Source organism: Chrysemys picta, chromosome 4 (genome assembly GCF_011386835.1).
Source record: "Chrysemys picta bellii isolate R12L10 chromosome 4, ASM1138683v2, whole genome shotgun sequence".
NCBI classification, from domain to species: Eukaryota; Metazoa; Chordata; order Testudines; family Emydidae; genus Chrysemys; species Chrysemys picta.
Window position 1 is genome coordinate 152,853,955 of NC_088794.1, and position 20,590 is coordinate 152,874,544.

General features: G+C 40.6%; 1 protein-coding gene across 4 annotated transcripts in view; it reads right to left on the bottom strand.

The window, feature by feature from the left end:
- Positions 1 to 20,590, bottom strand: part of FANCM (FA complementation group M) — a 131,606-nt gene that overhangs the window by 27,913 nt on the left and 83,103 nt on the right. For 3 of the 4 annotated variants that reach the window (XM_065594021.1, XM_065594020.1, XM_065594019.1), the window contains 3 exons: positions 20,224 to 20,458; positions 9,929 to 10,086; positions 8,624 to 8,776 (listed from right to left, as the gene is read on the bottom strand). In XM_065594021.1, coding sequence (XP_065450093.1) covers positions 8,624 to 8,776; positions 9,929 to 10,086; positions 20,224 to 20,458 — 546 coding nt within the window. Of the gene's footprint in view, positions 1 to 7,913; positions 8,028 to 8,623; positions 8,777 to 9,928; positions 10,087 to 20,223; positions 20,459 to 20,590 lie in introns of those variants that run through there. The other variant, XM_065594022.1, reaches the window with a different exon arrangement.

Genomic DNA, 20,590 nt, shown 5'->3' on the forward strand with positions numbered 1-20,590 from the left:
AAGCTCTACATTGAAAACATTAAAACCAATACAAGAACCTACATGCATGCTAATAATCTTACCAGAGATTCCCTTACCCCCCTCCCCCATCTTTTTCCAATAAGGACTCCGGCAGGTGAGTCCTTCACTCCCACTTCTCCCTGCCCCCTCCCCCCAAGAGAGCTCTTTTGTGGTCACAAGTTCATAACAGCCTGGGCTCAGAACTAGCTCTCAGGTCTTATGGGGCGTCAGTAAGTCAAGTCCTTCCAACTCTTCCCTAAGGATTGGGGCCTTCCATGAACCGGAGGTCCTGCCCATTTGCTGGATCAGAACAAAGGCCCTGAATCAGTTTCAACTGGGGCTATATATTCAAAAGTTCTTTCCTTTGTCTGATGGTCTCTGGTGAATCCAGATTGGTTCTTTGAACTGTCCTTATGTCACAGGCGATCAGCAAACAAAAAGATCCTCCCCTCCGCAACGCTTCAAAGACAGAGTCTGTAGGTGGGGTTTTGCAATACCCTTCTCCCCAGTACTTCCTAGAAATTCCACTTCATACTTATTGTCCCAAATAGAAATCACATCTGCTATACTGTTCAGCATAGTCATTTGAAATTCACCTTATCTCCCAGAGATTGCATTAATCCTTCTTTCTCCTACAGAAGTCCCATACAATTCCCTCCCCCCCCCCAACAAAGATATTAAATGTAATTCAATAAGGTTTAACTTATTTCCATAAGGTTTGCCCAGGATATTGCTGGATATTGTCATGTGTGCCACAGTGCCTATATGTTGATGCCTTGATCCTGCAAACACCTAAGCATATGCTTCAAGTCAATGGGATTTCTCATGGTGCTTAAAGTTACATGCGTGTAAATGTTACCAGGATCAGAAACAGCTCATAAATACATTGCTTAGCCAAGTCTGCACTTGTTGGTTCAAAGAAATTTACACGCTTTACTGGCTAAGCCAAAATTTTCAAGACAATTGCTTCCAGATATTATTTTCCTTTTAGATTTTGCATTAATTTTTTGCATTTAATTTCATAACAAAATGTTAGTCTTGAAAGATTAAGAACTCCTTAACTAGTAAAATCTTAGAACTAAGATTATTCCAGTATAATCAACTCGTCCACAGTACTTTCTGTTCATTTCTCTTGTTAACAGCATGTGCAACATCGCCAAGTTAGTTTTGCCAAAGCATGCTGAAGTTTTGGAATTTCCTGACTTGACTAATGTTGCATGCAATACTACTACTGTTTCCCATTATCTCCTATTTCATGAAGGAATTCTGAATGTATGACTGGCCAGGCATGACTGACTCCTAGACTTTTAGGAGGTGAAGTAATGCCACATAATTTGAAAGGTAATGTCCCCTAGATTTGGGTTCAATCTATGAATTGAAACCACACTCTATTATTCAAGTTGATGCCAATATAACATTTTAGCAAATTATATTTTTTTAAATTGTATACAATTAGAATAGCTATATATTTAACATTTTACCTCAACTCAGTATACATATTGAAGAGGTGATTCCAGTTGTTCATCAAATAAGCACCAATGTAATGAGGCGATTACATTGGAATTGTGCTCTCTCTCAAACTACCAGAGGTGGGTATACAATAATGGACAGATTCTTGAGTGTGATATTCAATTTATACGTTTAGATTTTTTTTTAAATTTAAAGGATAAAGGAAAACATCAATTAGCGCATGTATATAACATTTTTAAAAGTGCCCCCCTCTTTAAAACCAGAATTTTTTAAAAAATACTTATTTTACTTACAGATTATTTAAAAGTTAAATAGTTGTTTCAGCTGCCATCTTTCTGAGGTACCCAAATCCATTGCTGACAACTGTTCCTTGTGGGGAGGGCTTTTGTTTTTGTAAGAGGGTAGTTGATTTATCCATTAAAATGTGGGAGAGCTGCACTAATTCCAGATCTCCTGTCTATACTCCCCCTAATGCTGACCTATTATCGGCTCTGAACTCCCCATCCCTGCCGTTGCTGCTTGGATGAACAGTTTAGTTCTCAAAGTGCTGCCTGAATCCCATGTATAAATATGTCTCTGCTACTGCCACAGCTAACCAAGCCTTAAGACGTAGATGCAGCTACAATGAAGATTAAGGGAAAGATTCTTACTGATGATTAAGATTATAACAATCTTCTCTCCTAAAATAAAGTCAGAAGAGTTAGCATTAGTACTCCACCTCCCCAGAAGCAAGGAGCGGCGCAGCTATCATGGCTAGTATGACTAAGCCTGCTTTGAGCTGAGAACATGGAACTCTGTGTCTCCAAGCTCAGCTCCTAGTTCTAATTCTGTTTATCTGTCATTATCCCTTCAGGATCACTCAAGAAGAAAAGAAAAAGAACGACAGACAAAAAAATGAACACCCAGCACAGATCATTAGCAATCAGGGAGGGTGCACCTCTGAGAAACTGAGGTTGCTAGAGGGCAGGCTTCACCATAAATGTTGAAATCTCTTAGTGAAATGTTATCTGTCACACATTCCAGATTCATGATGGAGTTGGCTTACAGAGCTAAGGCAAGTGGTATTCTCACCACCACAGGTGGTTTTATACATGGGTTTTTTTTTTAAACGTTTTATACACAAAGGATCTTTACTCTGCAGCTACCCCGCACTACATAATTATACAAGATGTGCTTGTTTGCTAGCTTTATTCTCACAGGTCACCCTGACTTACTGATGATCTGCAGCAAATGAGATAGGAGGGAAGACAGTTAGACCAGCAGTGGCATAAGTCTCATGCCAAGGCTGACTAGTTGCAGCAGAAAGCTATGAAAACTCTTATGCTGTGCGGCCTGGGAGGAAGCAAAAAGAAGTCATTTTCCTCCACCATCGCATCCACAAAATCTTACATAGCAGATTTGTTTTGGGTGGTAGAGCCCAGTAAATCCAGACTGCCTGAGCTCAGTAGCTGATCTGAGCCCACCCCACTGCAAGAAAATGTGTTATTTTGCAGAGAAGACTGATCAGTTTAGGAATGGGCTGTCTGCTTCTATGGTGAGACAGGGCAAGGCCTCAGGGACCAGGGCCTCATCTTTCCTGCTAGTTTCAATCAGCGATGATCACTGGGGTAATGGAGGTGCTGAGAGAACTTCATCCCAAAACCTGTGCATGGGATCCATGTACTTCTTGGCTGGGGAAGGCCAGTTAGGAAGTACTGGATCCCTGGCTTGAGAAGACTGTCAATGGTTCTCAGAAAGGGCAGGTTGTCTATTGCTTTGAAAGAAACAGTCTGGTTTTTGCTCAAAAAAATCATCGCTTGATACTGATTGTTTAGTTAAATTTCAGCCAGCATCACATCTTCCCTTCTTGAGTAAGTGTGACATTCCCCTGGTGTTATCCGAAATGGTGATCTGCTAGGTCACTCCAATCCTTGACTCTGGGAGCCAGCTTTACCCTGCTCTGCTGTGAGAACCCCCACTCCTGGGCTGTTCACGCACAGCCTCTGGCATGTCAGCTGCTCCTTGGATTGTGCAACCAAATGATTTAGTTGGGGATTGGTCCTGCTTTGAGCAGGGGGTTGGACTAGATGACCTGCTGAGGTCCCTTCCAACCCTGATATTCTATGATTCTATGACACCAGCCAATATCTCCGGTCCCCGACACAACCCTAGGAACCTCCATCTTGCAGTGTCCCGTTATGCCTGCTGGACGCTGCAAGCTTATATGAGTTCATCAATTTAACAAAGAAATTGATATGTACCAGACTTGTTATCCCAAGGGGAGTCTCTCACACGCTTCAAACCAAACACACTGCTTCAGGTAGAACAAACAAACAGATTTATTAACTACAAAGATAGATTTTAAGTGATTATAAGTCAAAGCACAACAAGTCAGATTTAGTCAAATGAAATAAAAGCAAAACGCATTCTAAGCTGATCTTAACACTTTCAGTGCCCTTTCAAACTTAGATACTTCTCACCACAGGCTGGCTAGCTGCCCTTCAGCCAGGCTCTCCCCTTTGATCAGCGCTTCAGTCGCTTGGTGATGATGTCTGTAGATGGAGGTGGAAGAGAGAGGACAAATGTCTCTCCCTTTTATCATGTCCTTTTTCCCCTCTTGGCTTTGCCCCCCCCCTTCGGAGTCAGGTGAGCATTACCTCATTGCAGTCCCAAACTGACCAAAGGAAAGGGGGGGGGGGTACTCACTCGAGAATCCAGCAGATCCTTTGTTGTCTAGGCCAGCATCCTTTGTTCCTGTGAGGCTGGGCTAGGTTTGTCCCATACATGCCCTGATGAGGTGTGAACTGCCTCTCTGCTCTTGGAGAGTTTTCACCTGGGCTTGCTTTAAGCCACGAGGACACATTTTCAGCCTCGTAACTACATACATGAAATTACAACCTATAACATTACTATAACAACAATTACTATAACATCACTTTAACACAATGCTCAGTGCATCATGAGCCTTCCGAAGACACCCGACATGACAAACTTTGCATTGCATACCACACAATCATTTTACAAGGATGTACATGGGGGTCCTGGGTGTCCCCCGAGGTACAGAGCATCACAGTAAGACTATGGAGAAGGTTGTAGGGAGATGCCTTTGATCTTCTTGACCCTCGTTAATCAAGATACAGACCTGTCTTTGGCACAAAGACTGAATTGGTCAACAATCTCCTCCTGACGGTGGATGAAGACTAGGTGTCCATGCCAGTCTTAGATTAATCAGCTACTTTCAATACCGTTTATCGTAAGATGTTGCTGACTTGCTTGCGGACCTTGGCAGGAACAGACTGGGCTGCCTTTAATTGGCTTCATTTTTTTCTCTCAGAGATCTCAATGGGTAGTTGTGATTGCTCCTCTTCCTGAAGAACTCAGATCAGGGTGCTGCAGGATGTCATTCTGTAACCCCACCTGTTCACAACTGAGGTGATGATGGTGGGATGGGGGGAAATCAACCTCAGGAAATGGTATAGGCAATATCAACTCCTGTGATGAGGGAGTGAATCTACCATTTGCTACCAGGTTTTGCAACTTAGGTTAATAGGGTGATTCCAGGCCTCTTGCTGCTGTTAACCAAATTATAGCTGTGACCTAGTCAGCTTTTAACTATCTATGTCTGGTTAAAGGTTGCAAGCCTTCCTTTCAGATACAAACCATGCCATAGTTATCCATGCCTTTGTTACCTCAAGATTGGACTACTGCAATGTACTGTACATGGGGCTACTCCTTAAAGTCAAACTAGAGATTAAAGCTGGTGCAGAACACAGTGGCATGGTTATTGAGTGGGCATCTCACTGTCACCATGTGACACCAGCGCTCCAGGCTCTGCAATGGCTGCCTATAGGTCTCTAGGTGAATTTTAAGGTGTTGGCTACAACCTTTAAATAGAACCCCATGAAATTATTTTTCTATTATAATCTTTCATTTTATTTTTAGGGAATTTCTTGTCATTTCATTTTATCCCGCTGGGAAGACGGAGGAGCGGCCAAGTCAAACCTGAGCAGTGCTGCAACCCTTTGCACCAGATTGCAATGCCAATCACTAAAGTTCAGCCACCCCCGCCAGGCTGGAGAGGCAGCCCAGGCAAACCTTGGGCATTTGGGGCTGTATTAGTAGGAGCATTGCCAGCAGATCGAGGGACGTGATCATTCCCCTCTATTCGGCATTGGTGAGGCCTCATCTGGAGTACTGTGTCCAGTTTTGGGCCCCACACTACAAGAAGGATGTGGAAAAATTGGAAAGAGTCCAGCGGAGGGCAACAAAAATGATTAGGGGGCTGGAGAACATGACTTATGAGGAGAGGCTGAGGGAACTGGGATTGTTTAGTCTGCAGAAGAGAAGAATGATGGGGGATTTGATAGCTGCTTTCAAGTACCTGAAAGGGGGTTCCAAAGAGGATGGATCTAGACTGTACTCAGTGGTAGCAGAGGACAGAACAAGGAGTAATGGTTTCAAGTTGCAGTGGGGTCTAGGTTGGATATTAGGAAAAACTTTTTCACTAGGAGGGTGGTGAAGCACTGGAATGGGTTACCTAGGGAGGTGGTGGAATCTCCTTCCTTAGAGGTTTTTAAGGTCAGGCTTGACAAAGCCCTGGCTGGGATGATTTAGTTGGGGATTGGTCCTGCTTTGAGCAGGGGGTTGGACTAGATGACCTCCTGAAGTCCCTTCCAACCCTGATATTCTATGAAACCTGAGCAGCATTTTATTCTATTTCATTTTATACTTTTTAAAAAAAAAGTATTATTTCAGGTTTTCTCATATTTGCGAAAAACACGAGGCTCTACCTATGAATTCCTAACTGGCCTAGGTCCAGCCTACCTGAGAGATTGACTCTCTCCCTGAGCCACCCTGGTCAAAAGAGGGGGCTGCTGGAAGACCGCTCTCTGTGAAGACCCCAAGATTCTGGGACTTGCTTCATCTGAAATGGCCTGCATCCAGTGACCTTCCAGGCAAGTCGCAAAAAACGTTGGAGAGGTTTTAGCTGGGGACTGTATGTGATGGCCAGTGGAGTTCTGTTGGTTTCTTTCTTGGGCTTGTCTTGCAGTAGGAGGCTTCTGGGTACACGTCTGGCTCTGTTGATCTGTTTCCTTATTTCCTCATGCGGGTATTGTAGTTTTGAGAATGCTTGGTGAAGATTTTGTAGGTATTGGTCTCTGTCTGAGGGGTTGGAGCAGATATGGTTGTATCTCAGTGCTTGGCTGCAGACAATGGATCGTGTGGTGTGTCCGGGATGGAAGCTGGAGGCATGAAGGTAGGCATAGCGGTCGGTGGGTTTTCGGTATAGGGTGGTATTAACATGACCGTCACTTATTTGCACCATGGTGTCTAATAGATGTTTGATAAAAAGAACGAGGAGTACTTGATAAAAAGAACGAGGAGTACTTGTGGCATCTTAGAGACTAGCAAATTTATTTGGGCATAAGCTTTCATGGGCTAAAACCCACTTCATCAGATGCATGCAGACTAACATGGCTACCACTCTGAAATCAATTTGACAGGGTTTTTGGAGAGGGCAGTGGATATGCTTTTTAGATGAGGTCTGGCAGAGTTCCTATTTGAATTATTTTATTGCTGCTGGGTTTTTGTGGCAATACTCATAAATTAGGACACCTACAACACTGCATAAGCATATTTTGTATTTAAATAAAATAAACAGGAAATTAATCCTCAAAATGCCACAATCAAAATGTACAGTCATGATTATACAATAGAACAGCATTTATAAAATCTTCTACATCATGACCCCCGTCCTTCCCTATACCATGACTACCTTATGAGCCTTCTCCCACTTAACAATATGTTCATGACTCCAGATTGAGAACCCATGCTCTAGAAGGGCTTTAGACTTCTAGTGTTCTAGGCTGAAATGGAAAAGATTAAGCTGGCCCTAAAATATCTATTTATAATTTACCATTAACTCACTTTCCTGGCAAGAAATGCAACTGCAATGTCTCTGTTCTCTCCCAATGATTAACTGTGGCTGTTCAAGAAACTTTGGCAGCTAAGCAACAGATTCTGATGACCTAGAAAACTTCAGCACACCGAAGAGCAACATTTGTGGATTATGTTGAAGCTAAACTGGAGGAAAATGCAGAATAATGTCCAATTAAAATCTTCAAACTTTGTTGATACATCTAGCTGTACATAATTCTCACCTACAAATGCATTTTACTATAAACACCTAAATGCCACCATCAATGACAATCTAAGGAAATCAATAATATTCCCAAATTAATTTTCATCCCTGTATATTTAATTGGTGTACTCTTGACCTAGCTCTTACCTTTTAAAACCCAACGGAGAAGGTTCTGGCTTTCTTTTAGTATTTTATACTCGGATAATTAGAGCACTTTTTGAGAGATATTCCTGAAGCATATTTCAGTGCTTGTATGAGATACACAAATTCATCATTGTCACATAAGTGCATTTAATACATGCAAGTGATATGCAAGTACTTCTAAAATTTTAATGTTCTTGGAAGATTGGTAGTGTCCCTTTTTGTGATTTGTTATTATGTTGGTCCCTTGGTATGTGTTTAGTTCTCTTATTGTGGGTTTTCAGAAAAGTGATACCTGGATAAAAATAGTTATTAAAACTAGAATAAACTTATGTCATAACATTCTGCAGAAAAAAACAAACACCTTTTAAACAACAGTTCAATAGCTCAGTATAAACATTTGAAAATAAAAGACTGCAAGTAAGGGATATATTAAGATGTTCAGTTTTGTGAATATTTGTGCTTGGCCACTATGTCGTCTTTAAAAACTACATACATTTTTTCCTCCTTTCATCTTGACTGACAAAGATACAGAGACTAAAGCACTATTTGGGCTTGTCCACGCGCGGAAAAGGCTGTGAAAAGCTAGTGCAGTATAGCTATCACTCAGTATTAACCTAAACTGCTATTGCGGTTTAGATTAACCCACTTCTTAATCTAAATTGCAAAAAGGTACTCAGTGTGGAATAAGAGTGCCCACACAAGGAATTAGTGTGGAACAGCTAATTGCACATTAAATTTACACCCTAGCTATTTCATGCTCACCTCCATGAATTTTAATGTGGATAAGCCCTTAAACATATTAGAATTTGCTTTTTTTATGATGATGATGCAGTTGATGCATATCTATGCTTGCATACATAGTCAAACATAGTAACTCAAAGAGCCTACCTCTTCATGTCTCATCAGTTCTATCATTTCCATAACACTAATAAAATGGCAGCAACGATCCGAGTGGTCAACGAGATAGGTAGGAAAGGGACGATTCTGCCAAAGTCTCCATTCAGATAGGGAAAGTTCACGAGTTCCTTCCACTCGAGATGCCTGCAGTGTCAAATAAATATTAACATGAAGATTTCAATCATGCAATTGGTTCACAAAACAAACAAACAACGAGGAGTCCTTGTGGCACCTTAGAGACTAACACATTTATATGGGCATAAGCTTTCATGGGCTAAAACCCACTGCATCAGCTGAATCAGAGGACTCCTCGTTGTTTTTGCTGATACAGACTAACACGGCTACCACTCTAAAACAAATAGAGTCCCAGTTCTCTATGGAAACCACCCTCAAGTGTCCTGAACAAAAGAGAAGGCCAATAAACTTATTGTTATAAGGGAGATAGGTCTGTTTTAATAAAAGGAAATATTCTCTGCTTTTAGTCTGAACTATGTATTCTGTACTACTTTCCAAGTAACCAAAAGAAACCCGTAACTATTGCCATTTGTCATGCACAAAGCATGCGGATCTAAAATGTGAAGTGACAGATGGGGATCCCTATTTATTCTTTTGCATCAAGAAAGAGCCCACTGAGTGGGAGTCTTGCCTTCTCTAAGTTAACAGAGGAGTTTCAAAATACCCATAATTACTGAATATCATCACTGAGGATATAGTCTCCTTTTTACAAAGGAGTGTATATAACTTTTGGAAGTGTTAACACAAGTTGTTTGTATCCAACAGAAATAAGTTTCCTATGCCTATAATAGCAGCAGGAGACATGACAATATTCTACAAATATTTTAATGTACAGGAAGTGCGTTTCAGATATTAGAAAAATCTCACATGCCGAACAATCTTGGATTACAATTCCCTGGTTCTCTCATATATAGATATCAGAAGGTACTTAAATTGTATTGTTAGATAGGCTTCCTTAGAATCTTTGTAATTAATTTTATTCACTACCCAGAAGTCTTTGGGGTTATTTTCCCTGTCAAAGGATTTCTTTGAATTGTTCTCAAATATATGAAGAAGAATCTTGGTCTGGGAAACTCATTAGGTAATATTCTGTCAGCATCTGGCATCACCACAGCAGAAGTAGTTCAGATTTCTCTATAATATTACAATAATTTCTACACTGTAAAATTATCAGATCAATTATAATATTAAGGAAAAACACGTCCAAAAATCAATGGCAGAGATTCACTTCTGTAATTTCTTCTAGGTCTTCTAGTGACATTACATTAAGGTTGAACTTACTGCTATTTCCTCCATATTTTCTAAAGTTTCAAAGTGACTTTGAGACAATATTGGTTCTTTGACTCCATCACTTTCTTTTAGTTTGTATAAGCTGTTCCATACTTCAAATTCCTCTGACGTTAGGAACCAATTTTCACGAGAGTCTGTTTGCTTTGTGCCTGCAAATGGGTAAAAATGAAAAACATCTTACGAAAAATAAATCTATGTAACAAAGAAAAAGATACAGTGATTAATTAGGACCTCATATGATACCAGCCACAGGAAAACAAATTCCTATTTGCCACATTGGTAGTAAATATTAACCTTTTCAGTCCTATTTTTCTTGTATATTAAATTTATTTGCATATTAACTTTTCTCCCAGAATCTTGTATATTAAAATTATTTGCATATTAACTTTTCTCCTTTGATATCAGCAAAGAGTGAGTTTGAATTTGAAGGCCAGAGTGCTGGTTTTCAACCTGTGAGTGACCGTATTCACGTGACCCAATATTGGGCTATACTTTATTATGGCTGGCACCTCCAAATATGTGGGGAAATATATGTCTAGGAAAAAGACCAAAGTACGGAAATATGTATAAACAAGAGTGGGTGGTTGATGAGGGGTGCCTAAGATTTAGTTATGTTGTTTGATTGACAAGAGGTACTTGTTATTGCAGATGTCTTCTGTAATGGATAAAATAAGGATCCACTGAAAGATGTTTATGTTAACTCAGTAAGAACTGGCAGTTATCACAGCTGTCAGTAATAACGACCAGATTAGAATCCTCTTTAGTTTATCAATCATGCACCCTAAAGATATCATAAGGAAATTCCATCAATAGTTAGGTAAAAAAAAAGTCAAAACAGGTCATAGTAAAATTAATCATGGGAAGTATTTTCCTTCCAAAAAGGAATTTCTCTGTCTCAGAGGTTTTGGGAGTTGGATTGGGAATTAACAGTCAGCATTCCACCAAGTACAGAGAAAGGGACCAAACTACCTTTTCTTCACCTACATCAAGTGGTAAAGTATGTCTTCTTTCTGTATTCTGGATAGTGCTATACTAAACACTGATTGTTAATCTTTGATTGAATAATTCTATTTCAGTTTGTTATTTGATAATCTCTAATTGCTAATGACTTCAAACATGCAGCAACACAAACAAATGGATAGGCGGAAAAATCAGTTGTTAGAAGTGAAAAAAATTCAAATGTTCTGTTTTATGGAGAAGTAGTGGACAGAAGTGTGTGTATACTTGTAAACAAACACTGGCAAGCCCTGCAGGTGATGATAATTATCACACAGGGCAAACATAGTTCCTCAGTTAATCATATGTTGCCAAAAGACCAAGGAGAAAACTGAAAATATCAGACGGAATTATTGAAAAAGCCCTGTTATTGCACTGTTGAAACAGTGAAAATCTGTTAAAAACCAAACAACTAATTAACCATTTGACTATTTTGGTCCCCATTTTACCTATCAAGGGCATGTGGATGGGGAAGAGAGTACACAGGAAAGAACTAGAGCAATCTTTGGGGAGGAGGAAGAGAAAGGAAGCAGAGTACCCAGAGTGCTAATTCTTGTCCTCAGTTGACACCTTATGTAGCCAACACCAAACTCCTCAAATGAACGCTTTGGCATTGGGGCATCAGAACAATGGAGTGAGTCCTCAATTCACAAGGGGACTACCCACTGTTCATAACTGTCCTTTCCAGGTGCCTCACTCAGATGTCACAAAAATACATAACTTTCATATATCAATTCAAAGACTGGTTCATGATATATAATCACAGGCAAAAATAAACTGTAGAAGGAAACCGGTTTCATGTAACTTTTATACTTATATGAAAGTCATATTTGTCCTCAGTACATTACAGTATAAACACATGCAGTTTTTCAGATTATATATGACATCTACCGAAACTGCTTTAAGTGCACAACCACACAACACACATTACAAAATTAATAAAAGCACAGAATTATTATTCAAATATCACTTTATGCTGAGACACTAAAAAACTCCCACACCCCAAGAACAAACCAACCCCTCCCTCCTCACCTGCAAAAGAAAATGGGTCTTATAGTGGCATCAGACTTGGAAAAAGGAAACTGGACCAAACACAGAAAGCAAATTCCAGGGTGGAGTGTCTTCCAACACCACCACCCTGCTTCCAATCATACAGTACTAGGAATCATCCACGCAAGAGACCCAACTGGAATCAAATTTAAAGGTACAGCATAAAGATCTGCAATATCCAGGGCCAAAACCTACTTGTTTTAACAGATTAAAAAAAAATCCATCCCATTTCACTCATAAACTTAATAGGAGCCAGTGCAGTCTTTGGAGCAAAGGTTAAATATGTTCCCTGCATAAAAGATCTATGTAAACAGGTAGATTCGGTAGAAGTTGAAGTTTCTCACCATTTTATGCTTTTAAAATACTCAACCATTCATCCCATTGCCTGACACTAACCTTACTTCACCTCTAAACTGCTTAAGACTAATAAAGATCAACGTTCCTTAAAGACACTAACTTAGTGCCAGAAGAAAGCGGTTTATTACTTTGCTACGTTACAATCCATTACATAATAGTACAATGCAACAAGGTTCAATGTTAAGGGGAGAGAAACAGAAACACTAAGTAGCACAACCAAAGACTGGCTTTAAAGAAGGCATGACCTAAATAGAAGAGAGAAACAGTTCAGCTTTGTTTAAGTGTTAGGAATCAGATTTGCCTCTTTTGTAGTATCTTTATGTTTCCAAAAATCCACAGAAAGGGAAATTGTTTGTAGTTGTAAACAAAAGATTTAGAAAGCAAACTCCAGTGTCATTAAATGCTGTTACAATTTCAGTTTCAAGAGACTAAATGGACAAGCTAAATATTTAGCAATTTTGGGGGAGATGGAGACAGGGAGTCAGAGAGACACTTTGTAAACAAAGAGGGCTCAAGGTTGACCACCTCAAAAATGACATACACCGCTACCTTGATATAATGCCACTTGATATAACACGAATTCGGATATAACACGGTAAAGCTCCAGGTGGACGGGGCTGCGCACTCCGGTGGATCAAAGCAAGTTCAATATAACACGGTTTCACCTATAACACAATATGATTTTTTGGCTCCCGAGGACAGCGTTATAACGAGGTAGAGGTGTACCTTAAAAATAAGCTTCTGGTTCCATTTAAGAGACACCACAATACTACAGATATTTCTTTTCCTAAGAAATTGTCATATGCATATGCAACAGGAGCACCTATTCCAAGGAGCTTTCAGCCACCTGTAGATGGTCAGTCTGGAGAGCAACATCTGTCACGGTTCCCCGTCACTTCCTGCCAATGACCAGATGCCCTAAAGATTTTAATAGCTACTCAGATACATAAAGAACAAAAATTAGGCCCAAAATGAACTATTTACTCCCTTAGAAGAGTTAAGCTTCCTTGCTCAGCTGCTGAAGCCAAACAGATGAGACAGAGCTCAGGAAAGAAAAAATGTTGCAAGTGTTCTACCTTCAAGTTGTCACTAACTTTAAAGAACAGTGAGAGTATGTGGAGAATTTCCTGTGGACTGGCTTTGAAACAATAATGCAATGATGGACAAGATTTGAGTCTCAGAAACCGGTACACAGATGATGTTCCTGCTTTTTTGTTTGCAATAATAAAATCTCACTCATGGCAGAAACGTGATCACCTACCAGTGGGTGCATTACATATAGCTATACATGTATACACACATGGGAATAAGGAAGTCTCCAGGCCATCTCTGGAACAAACAGTACTGGGTAGGGATAGGATACAGAGGGACCTAGACAAATTGGAGGATTGGGCCAAAGGAAATCTGATGAGGTTCAACAAGGACAAGTGCAGAGTCCTGCACTTAGGACGGAAGAATCCCATGCACCGCTACAGGCTGGGGGCTAAGCAGCAGTTCTGCAGAGAAGGACCTGGGGATTACAGTGGACGAGAAGCTAGACATGAGTCAGCAGTGTGCCATTGTTGCCAAGAAGGTTGACGGCATATTGGGCTGTATTAGTAGAGCATTGCCAGCAGATCGAGGGAAGTGATTATTCCCCTCTATTCGGCACTGGTGAGGCCACACCTGGAGTATTGCATCCAGTTTTGGGGGCCCCCCCACTTCAGAAGGGATGTGGACAAATTGGCGTGAGTCCAGCGGAGGGCAACTAAAATGATCAGGGGGCTGGGGCAAATGACTTATGAGGAGAGGCTGAGGGAACTGGGGTTATTTAGTCTGCAGAAGAGAAGAGTGAGGGGGGATTTGATAGCAGCCTTCAACTACCTGAAGGGGGATTCCAAAGAGGATGGAGCTCAGCTGTTCTCAGTGGTGGCAGATGACAGAACAAGAAGCAATGGTCTAAAGGGGGGGGGGGGGGAATAGCTCAGTGGTTTGAGTATTGGCCTGCTAAACTCAGGGTTGTGAGTTCAATCCTTGAGGGGGCCACCTAGGGATCTGGGGCAAAATCAGTACTTGGTCCTGCTAGTGAAGGCAGGGGGCTGGACTCGATGACCTTTCGGGGTCCCTTCCAGTTCTATGAGATGTGTGTGTGTGTTTGTGTATATATATAAATAAAAAAGTTGTAGTGGGGGAGGTCTAGGTTGGATATTAGGAAACACTATTTCACTAGGAAGGTGGTGAAGCACCCGAATGGGTTACCTAGGGAGGTGGTGGAATCTCCATCCTTAGAGGTTTTTAAGGCCCAGCTGGGACGATTTAGTAGGTGTTGGCCCTGCTTTGAGCAGGGGATTGGACTAGATGACCTCCTGAGGTCTCTTCCAACCCTAATATTCTATGATTCCTTGATCTGCCTTTTGTGAACTATTTTTCAACAGGAATAATCTTTTCTAGTAACTTTTTAAAGACTTTTTTCCATTGCTGTAGCACGAAGGGGACAAATCTAACAGATATTAAGATACAGGCTTTCTGAGCTCAGTTAAAAACTTCATCATTACTTAATGAAGTGAATATAATCTGTTTGTTCTGAAGTACAAAGTGTATCACTTGAGATGGAATGTGCTATAGCATCCCCTGATTCTAAACTTGTTCCTTCAAACAGATTAGAATGGTTAATACTTAAAAAGCTATGTGAAAGATTTTCCTGTTAACCAAAATGAATCTACGATGTCCAGCACACCACACCATTATGTTTGGACCGTACTGCAAAATCCCCAAACCCTTCATGTATGTTGTCAGAAAGTAACATAACATTCAGAAGGACTCCTGGAGCCCTTTTTAATTTGTCTTTAAAGCCAAACATTCATGTAGGATTCCTGAAGTCAAGTTTTACTGAGTTTTTGTAAGCCCCCTTGAACAACAGTGTAATAATCACGTCAGCATGGTTTTGCCTTTAAACTGAATGTGTAGGGAGGTCATGTGACGCAGCTGAGCAGCTAAGCAGTGTTTCAATGAGCTCCCTACTAAATCCATTTAATATCTCAATAGCTAATTTTTTGGCTCTTCATAATTATATCACAGAAATAGCTTCTTACACCAGTATGAATTTTTTATGAGCATCAGTGAAGACTAATCCTGCCAAATTTAACATCAAAACTAGCAGCTGTAGAAGAGTGGGGGCAGACCAGGACGACAGTCAAGGTGGCTGAGTCATTTGGTCTGCAACGCCCAGCAATGTGGCCACCAAGATCATGTAAAAAATAAAAAAATCAGAAATTACAGTCCTGTCTACATCAGGAAATATTTCCCATTATTAACATCAGTTCTGCTGTATCACTGTTAGCAACATCAGGATCCCACGTGAGAGCACTGGCTGATGACACTGTACCAACCAGAGGTGCTCTGTTAGAAGACATGGTGTGGAGAGTGGTCTCTGCAGCAAGGCCAAGCAATCATATGTTATTTGACTAGTATTTTCATCCCTGCATGGCAAATTATTCAGCATACAATAAATAAGTTTTTCAGTACAGCCATAACCAGCCTATAAATATGGTATTTAGACATTTTAGTTTACTCCATACGCTTCAGTTACATAAAACCCTACAGTGACAAGTATAGGAAGGGTTTACTGCATCAGCATTTTCCATTTTATTTCAATGGAAATCCAGTTATACCTCTGGATCCCAGAGCAGGTTCAAAAGCAACACTCTCTGATCCAACACACTTGATATTAAAAAGCCAGATTAGGGAATCAGCAGTTCAGTAATATTTTAAAAGTGTGTTTTTTTTTTTTTTTAAAGGAATTTTAGAAAAAGGAAGCCCATTGCAATGACCATGCTGGTGAGATAGCACAGGGATGGAGGCAGTGTAAATACTCTGATTAAATAAAATGGCTGAATCAATCTTCTGGAGAGTAGCTTATGAGTCACAGAAGTCCCTGGGGAGCACCTGCAATTTGTGTAGCTCAGTTTTAAAGTCTAAAGCTTTCCATGAGCTCTTAATCTTCTCAATATCCAGGTCAAGAGGGAAAGCAGACACATTCTTATGTGAGAGTAGAATTCCTTGATGCGGAAGTTCCAATACAAAGGAATCAAGCTCAAAATCCTTGGTTTGGAATTGTCTGGTCTTACCAGGAATACGACCTTCCTCTTCCTATGGTGTGCTGAATAACTCTAACCCTTCCTTCTGAGTCCTGATATTTCTAACTGCTGGAAGGTACCAGCTGGAAACAAAGGATCTCTCCTACCCCAAGCCTTCGTGCTTTCTCAAGCAGGCAACAGCTTCAACAGTGCAGCACCACAGCGGCTGACCATCAGCTGCTGGAAGCCTGGCAAATTCCCAATGTAGACAAGGCCTCAGAGAGAGAAGCTTCTGAGAGGAGAGCTTTCAGCAAGAATCGAACTTGCAGGCAGCTGCTGCTCAAGGAGAGGAAAGTGGCTAATTGAACATGCTCTACCAAGTGACACCTGAGTCTGGCATGGGCAACAGGATGGAAACAAGATGGAGCTGGAGGGAGCAGAGTCTGCAAGAGAGTCTGGAAGTTTTACCAAGTTCCCTTCCTTCCAGCTCTTCTCAAAAGCTCATTAAGAAACCAAGCCACAGAGGAATTAATCCTACTGAGTTGAAGAGGCTGCAGGCCTCTTTCTTCAGATACTTACTTCTGAAGCAGGACAGCAGCAATTTTAGGATCCATTTAGACCAGGTACCTCTCAAGTATCTAACCAGGACTCAAACTCAGTGGATCTTCATCCTCCCAGGGGAGAAAGAGAATGTATCAAGATGAGAGGAGGTGCAGTAAAGGCCAGCAGAAAATGGCATAATGACTGTACTACAGGCTGGGCACCTAATTCCTTCCCCTGACCCTTGAGAGCATTATTCTTGAGTACAGTCCTGACCATCTGAACCAGATGTTAGGTAGTACTCAGGCTACTGGAGGGAGGTGAGGGCTGGAATTAAGATGGGGTTGCCAGAACTTCAGAAGTATGATTGCATGCACTTTGGTTGGTGGCAATGGTCAAACAGCTCACTATTCCACATGATGAGTGGGCTGTTACAGCAAACACTATATCTAAAAAATAGCCTCTCAAACAGATTACTCAAATAATTAGGATCTCTGGTTTAAAACAATAATAGATACTGTTCCACTCACCAGCAAGTACACTTATCTCATAGGAAAAGAAATGTGCCAAGCAATCAGAGGACACAGTGCGATTTCACACCAATGAGCAGCGTTGGACTAAAATGGAGAGGAATGGGGAGGCACGTTGGCACAAGTTCACATACAAATTTATTTGTAAAATATGGCTTTGAATCCATCATCGTCAGCGATCCCTCGAAGCCAAGGATGATCTCTTTCATAGGTTTTATTTTTATGGGTCCTTTGGCGAGTGAGGAATCTAATCCTTGAGCCGCAAAGTCATTGGCAGGCATTGCAGGTGGTGTTGGAAGTCAGACTTGGGCCAAAATTGTGTGACAGTCGTCTGTCCTTTCTTTTCTGGTGTTTTCCTGCGATCAGGACAAGGTGATTTTCCTCAAAAGTGGATGTCCCTTTTTTGACAAGTCTTCACCAGTTATCCCTATCCTGGACTGCTGTCTCCCAGTGTGTGGTGTCAATGCCGCATCTCTTGATGTTTATCTTGAGGATGTTTTTAAAGCGTTTCTTTTGGCCTCCCAGTTTCCTTTCTCCTTTGGTGAGCTGGGCATACAGCAGTTGTTTTTGGTAAGCATACATCAGGCGTGAGCGCACAGTGCTCGCTCCACCTCAGCTGGTGTTGGATAATAAGGAACTCAACCCTGACGATGTTGGCCTCTGTGAGGACACTGACATTAGTGCGATGATCCTTCCACTTTATGTTGAGGATCTTCCAAAGAAAGTGCTGGTGCTGGCGTTCCAGGTTTTTCAGGTGTTTTCGATAGGTCACCCAGAGTCACAGCCATAGAGGAGAGTTGGGACTATTACCACCACTTTATAAACTAAAAGTCTAGTGTGTGTTCTGATGTCGTGATTGTTGGCCAAAGGCAAAGCTGGCACAGCAGATACATTTCCACCTTTTGAAAACCCCAAGTTAAAGGCATCACTATGAAAGATGCATCAGCACTCTTAAATATGATGTAATTAAAAAAAAATTCAGACAAATTGTCGTCTACTGAAACCACCATATATTGGTAATAAGTAGGGAACTTTAGAGCTAAACAATAACTGTAAAAAGACATATGTGACATAAGTATATTACTTTAATACAAAACCGCAGATCAGAGGCTTACTCAAGTTCAGTATATGAATGCAGAAGAGTAGAGTATTTGAAATTACAAGCAAAGTTCTAAGTAAAAAAATTTGAAAAGGCATTTCAAAATACAATAGTGATTAAATTAATGGAAATAAATAAACACTTTACTGTTGGTCTTATAATTTAGATTGTTGTCTACAACATCCAGAAATATTAGTTTGGCACCATAGCCATAAGAATGGCCATACTGGGTCAGACCTTAGGTCCATCTAGCCCAGTATCCTGTCTTTGATCTCAGTCTCTCTTCCCCCCACCTCCCCAAGTAAAATCTTACAAAGCTCCATCTTTCTTTGAGAAAAGGGATTAGGATGGATTTAAAGGTGTATTCTGTTTATGTAAGTTTTCAGTAGTCCTGTAATGAAGTACTAGAATTCATTGACATTTTACTTTAGGTTGTACACCACTGGAATGAGCCAAGGTGTTTTCAGAGATGAATGATCAACTCTTGGGAGCAGGAGAGAAGAAGGGAAGGGGCTAGATTATGTCTACTACAAAAACTTGTAGGAGGAACCTAATCTCAAGTGGTAGAACAAGCAGTTCCCTGGACACAAGCTGTGGTGCTGATCACACCTTTACCTTTTCTACTATATTAGAAGAGTCTTTGGTTATTCCTAACTGTTCTGAGGGTCCCCTCTTCTTACCAAACAGGAGAATGAGAAATGGCCAACAATATCTACATGGGGAACAAACATTTAATAATGGGTTCTTCAGTTTAAGCGGAGAAAGGTATAACATGACCCAATGGCTATTAGCTGGTGCTTGACTGGAAATGAGGCATAATTTTTAGCAGAGAGTGTACAGGGTAATTAACCATTTGAACAATTTACCACAGTGGAGTCTCCATCAGTACTTTTTTTTTAATCAAGACTGGATGTTTTTCTTAAAAAGATCTGCTCTAGGAATTATTATGGGGAAGTTCTATGACCCATGTAATGCATGAGGTCAGATTAGATTATCACAATGGTCCCTTCTGACCTAGGAATCTATGGTTCCAATGGATCAACTCTAAGACCCTGCCATTTTTCAGACTGAAACAAGAGCTCTGCAAACAGGGAGCATTGCATCTATAGTTATCTGCTAAAATATGTGGTGAATTTTCAGCTGTTTTTCTAACATTATTAAAATTAGTCAAGAAAACAATTTCAGCCTAAATTACAGAGCCTGATAAAGATGCAAAAAACATTTTGATGCAATACTACTTGTTTAAGACCCAGCAAACACTTGGGAGTTGCATTAAGGAGAAGTGAAACAAGTAGCTGATTCACCCTATATATATTAAGGGAATAACTGATTCAAGGATGCTGAAAGAATTGGAGCTTGTATATAAACAAGTGGTCTCATCATAATATTGGAACTGAAAAGTTATGAGTAAGATAAATTATATTTTTACTAATGACCCATAACATTTATGAACAGTTTTGTGTCTGTTTCAGTACCACAATGCAGTCAAGACATCAGCTTACAACAATGGTTCTCAACCCGCGACCCAATCAGCACACAGCTGCGGTCCATGTGACATCCTCAGGGCCATACAGGTAGTATTGGATATGGCCCACAATGGTAACTAGGTTGAGAACCACTGGTTACACAATACATATAAAGAAATCATCATAATCTTACTTGCGCCCATGGAAAAGAGAGCGGATTTATGCTGGAGTGAGCTGGATCTTCTCTCTTTGGAAAGTGATCTTGAATTATTTGGTTCATATACTGCAGGAGTGATAAACATTTTGTGCAACTTTGGGTTTATTCCTTCAGGAATCAGACGAGGGCTTTGCTGGTAAAAGTGAAGCATTTTGTTTTCTGAAATTGCTTTGTAAATGCTCTTTTTGTTGGACTGGCTTTGATTGTAAGTCTGTAAAACAGAGGATAAGTCACTTGTTACTGGAGAGTGTCACCTTATAACTAAGAGAATTAAAAGGGCACTTGAACATTCATACTTTTGTTACGTATTATATTTTTGAGTCCCCAAACACGTATTACAAAA